Raw genomic sequence first — 4,450 nt, 5'->3', positions numbered from 1 at the left:
TAATAATAATCCATCGGATGAATCTAGGACACCCTTATGACTCGAGTCTCTACCTCTGTCGTGTGCCTACAAGGCCGTCGACATGAACAACTGCTGGGAGGAGTTTCTACCTCGTGCAACAGCTTTGTTTATTGATCGTCAAATCATTTTCATTTCCTGTTGACTCAACGACCATATGTCAGATATGATCTGGCTAACAGTCTAGGTACAATGACCGTTGGAACCCAGGTGGCACTTTTCCACATTCATCGCGACCTCCGACAGAGAGAGATCAATATTGTTGGGGTCGTTCGACTTGGACCACGGAAGACAGCCATCGTGGCGCCGCAGTTCCGCGTCCAGGTGGAAGAGCCCATGGCCGGGCGTCTTGGATACGCGCACGACCTGCTGGAGGAGGTCGCAGAGGTCCTTGACGTGCTTTGATTCCTTCCTGAGGAAACGCGTCTCGATCATGTCCGCCAGGGAGTTGTTCCCGCACCTGTTGCCCAGGCAGCAGAGACGCTCGAGGTCTTCGAGAAGTCTCTTCTCGGTGTTGACCGCCTCCATGACCGGCTTGACGGGTTCCACCGGGTTGTCAGGCCACTCGATCTTCGGGGCTTCAATGTCTGTTGGCCTGCAGCGGCCGCCGCGTTGGATGAGATATTTCTCAAGCCAGAACGCGTCGGCGAGACACTCGGCCGCGGAGCGTTCCCACAGGCTACGTCGACTGATGAGTACGTATCCTGATCTTCAGCAAGCGAGGACTTACAGCGCAAAGCCGTGCAGCGCGATATTCGCGCGCGAGCAGTCCCCAGCCATCTTCCTGTAGAACATCCAGCTGGTTAATTCCTCGTGGATGTGGCCGCGGATTGACTGGACGAGTTAGTCAGGAGTCAACAAGAACAGCAGCATCAAAAACAGAGAGGGGAACTAACCTCTTCCACCTCGTTGGTGAAGGAGCTCGCGCGGACAATCTCATCCACATTTTTGTCGGAGATGTCGTGGATAATCGCCTTCGCTTCGTCGGACTTGCTCATTTTGGGTGTTCCTGTTCGAAAAATAGAAAACATGCTGTCAGCGATCTTTCGATGGCCTGCGGCCGCGGTTGATATAACCTCGAAGACCGCGCCAGATGTTCATCACGGTGACGTTGGATCAGATACGTCGACGGGTTTCCCTGACAACTTCCGCCAATTATCTTTAGACGTCATTCTCCCGATTCGTCCGGCTCTGTTGTACGCAGGGAATTATAGCGGAGAACAGCAGGAAGGCCGGGCTATGGTTGCCAGCGGAGCTGCTAGCGAAGAATTACGCAGTATGCGCTTCGCCTGTCGGAAACAACACATCTCCATGTAAGCTCCAGTTGAGATGAATAAATGAGTCGTCAATGGTGCGTCGAACCTGATGTGGTCGGACGGCCGCTGTTCACAGCTCCCGGGCGGGAGACGTCATATCTACATCGGATCAAGCTTATCGATTCCGACTGCCTGGTGAGAGCTACCACGTTGCCGGTTCAGCCTTACCGCTGAAGCTCGATCTGCGAAAAAAACGCAAGTGTAACGTCCAAGAACTTGTTTGATACACGAGTGTTCTATCCCATTGATATAGGTAGATATTTCGCCCAGTCTACCCAAAGTAGTTACCCAAGTCAGCGCTTAACAAGCACTTGGAACACCACCCAAGAACCTACAGCCCGTAGACGAAAGCAGCAACCCAGCAATTCGATACATTCCCAGGTATTCAATATCTTTAAACTCTCCCACATCTGATGTTAGAATAAGCGCGAGCATCCCGGATTCCCAAGCACGATCCTCTCAGGTCGGGGACCGCATCTACACTTCCGAATCGATCCAAGACAAGTCGATGAGAAGTGACGGCCCAATGACACCATCAATGTAAACAAACAGACTGACAGCAGAATAGCCCCCAACAATATCTACACATGTCATCCTCGATCTCTGGATATCATATAATAGAAAGAAACGCACTGTCGTCCCTACAAGACCAAAGTTGATGTAGTCGAGATCCCTGACAGAATTGACATCTACAGAACTGGTGATTCAATCAAAACATTTCACCATGTCCCTTGTATACATACATACATAACATATATATATATATATATATATATATATCAGCGAGCGAACAGCACTTTTTTTTTACTCACAAGGAGATACAGAAGCCTATGATCAGTAATACAGCTTTTTCCTATGTACCTGCCTCTTTACAGTCTGGACTGGACACACAAGTGCAGCCCAGCCAAGGCGTAGGACTTTTAATTTTTTCACAGGTCAGGTTCGGTCAGGTTGGGTTTGGTCTGTTAGAATCAACATCTCGGGCTAATTTGTCCAGTCAAAAAAAAAAATAATTAAAAAAAAAAGAGTTGTGTTTTGTTGAGAGGAGAACTAGCTCCCATACAGAGAGGTCTGTTGGATATATTTATATTTTCCAATTCTTTCACACGTGTACGTTATATATACAAAGCCGGAATAATATCTTTTCACAAGGGTATCCCACGGTGGTAGTTATCAACAGCAGATGATTCATATCTTACTCAGCACCGCCACTAGCCCTCCCACTCAAGAACTGCACCACCACCTCCGCGAACCTCTCCGGCTGCTCCACCATGGGCAGATGGCCCGCATGGTCAATGACCTTCAACTCGGCCCCACCACCGACCTCTGCACCATGCATCGCCGCCATCTCCCTCATCGTCCCGGGCAGGACGCCGTCCCCGGCCCCGACGACAAAGAGACCCCTCGTCCGGGACACCTTCATCTGCTCCCGCAGATCGTACGCGAAGAGGGCCTGCACGCTTCGCTTGAAGCCAGCGAGGCTATTCGTCTCGACCATGGCCTTGACCCTGCCGATCTTCCCTTCGAGCGCGCCGCCGTCGTAGCTTGTCGGCACGAACCACCGTCTCACGGTCGCCTCCGCGAGCTGCGACCCGACGATCGCCTCCCCGGAGACGGGGGAGACGGCCTTCTCCGCCTCCGCGATCGCGGCGCGCTCCCCCCACGCCTTGCGGTTCCCCGCCGGACTGGCGGCGTTGGTGTCGCAGGACACGAAGGCGCCCACGCGCGCGGGGTACCGCAGGGCGGCGTTGAGGACCGTTGCGCCGCCGAGGCTGACGCCGACGAGCAGGGCGGCTCGCGGGATGCGGAGGGCGTCTAGCAGGGCGATGAGGTCGTCGGAGAGGACGTCCAGCGTGATGGGGCGCGTGCCGCACCGCGGGAGGCGGCCGCGGGTGAGGTAGCGCAGGACGCGGAACCGACGATGTGCCGGGTCGGAGAGGAAGGCGTCGACGAAGCCGTCCCAGATGCCCCAGTCGACGAGGATGGAGTTGCTGAGGACGATGACGGGGCCGTCCGGGTCCGACGAGCCCTCGAGACGGTAGGGGATGTCGACGCCGTCGGGGGTGGTGAGGTACGATTCGACGGCGGGGCGCGTGGTCGAGGGCACGGTCTTCGTCCGGCCGTCAGGCGAGGTGAACGGCGCGGTCTCGCCGGTCAGCGCGCCCAGCTCCCGTGGCGCCGGGCCGAAGGTGTAGAACCAGGTGTAGGTCCTGCGTCTCTTCGCCCGGACGACGTCCGCGTTGACGCTCCTGGTCCACGGCGTGCTGACGCTCGCCTGCCACTCCGGTCCGCCGAGGCCGTTCTGCGGATCGTACTCGTGCAGGGCGAGGTACTCCCTCTCCGCGTCCTTCAGGACCGACGAGGTCACGAAGCGCCGTGTCCGCCGCCACCCGGGGACCTTGGACAGCAGCGGGATGTGTTCCTCGCGGTACCACCGGTCCAGCTCGTCTTCCCTGCCGGGGTGCACCGTCGAGTAGACGGCGACGAGGACGCTCCCCGCGGCGGAGGGCGCATCCGCCGCCTCCGGCGGACGGAACCCGTCGATGCGGTGGTCATCGATCAGATCGTACAGCCGTCGGTCGACGGTGATCTGCGCCATGGTCTGCGTCTCGCGCCGACTCTTGACGCCGGGTTCGCGGAGGGTCGTGTACGGCGGGCGCGTCAGCTCGGACATGTCGGTGACGTCGTAGATGGCCAGCCATTCTGGTCGATCGTTGCCTCTGTTACCGTCACCGTCACCGTCACCGTCCAGGTCGGTCGCGCGGTAGCGGAAGCCGCTGGGGATGAAGGGGAGGCGGAGACGGAGCGGGCCGTGCTCGTTGTTGTACCAGTCGTGGAACTGGGCGGCCGGCAGGCTGGCTGCCGGCTGCATCGTGACGAGGAGGAGGCCGTTCATCTTGCCTCTGCGTGTCGATAGAAAAGGACTGCAGTGGTTGAGCTGGGAGGGATCTTCCCGAAGAGGGACACGGTTCGAATATATAACCCCGCGCCGCACCCGATGCGTACTGCCGAGCGGAGATTCTCCCCATCACGTGTGCTGCAGACAGCCTTGACGGTCGATCTGCTGGAAACTAAAAAAAAAAAAGAAAGGGAAAAAAAGAAAAAAAAAAAAAAAA

At 56.7% G+C, this 4,450-nt stretch overlaps 2 protein-coding genes across 2 annotated transcripts; both read right to left on the bottom strand.

Annotated features, from left to right (window-relative positions):
* Positions 1-201: 201 nt before the first annotated feature.
* Positions 202-1,016, bottom strand: VTN00DRAFT_3284 (uncharacterized protein; the record flags this gene model as incomplete). Its single annotated transcript, XM_069429584.1, has 3 exons — positions 202-697; positions 749-852; positions 915-1,016. The coding sequence occupies 3 exons, from the start codon at positions 1,014-1,016 to the stop codon at positions 202-204; spliced, it is 702 nt and encodes a 233-aa protein (XP_069283022.1).
* Positions 1,017-2,529: 1,513 nt separating this feature from the next.
* On the bottom strand, positions 2,530-4,230 carry VTN00DRAFT_3283 (uncharacterized protein; the record flags this gene model as incomplete). Its single annotated transcript, XM_069429583.1, has 1 exon — positions 2,530-4,230. One exon carries the CDS (start codon positions 4,228-4,230, stop codon positions 2,530-2,532), a length of 1,701 nt encoding a protein of 566 aa, XP_069283021.1.
* Positions 4,231-4,450: the final 220 nt, after the last annotated feature.

Source organism: Thermoascus crustaceus, assembly GCF_041956765.1.
Source record: "Thermoascus crustaceus strain CBS 181.67 unplaced genomic scaffold VTN00scaffold_13, whole genome shotgun sequence".
Taxonomy (NCBI): Eukaryota; Fungi; Ascomycota; class Eurotiomycetes; order Eurotiales; family Thermoascaceae; genus Thermoascus; species Thermoascus crustaceus.
This window is presented reverse-complemented; position numbering and strand designations above follow the sequence as displayed.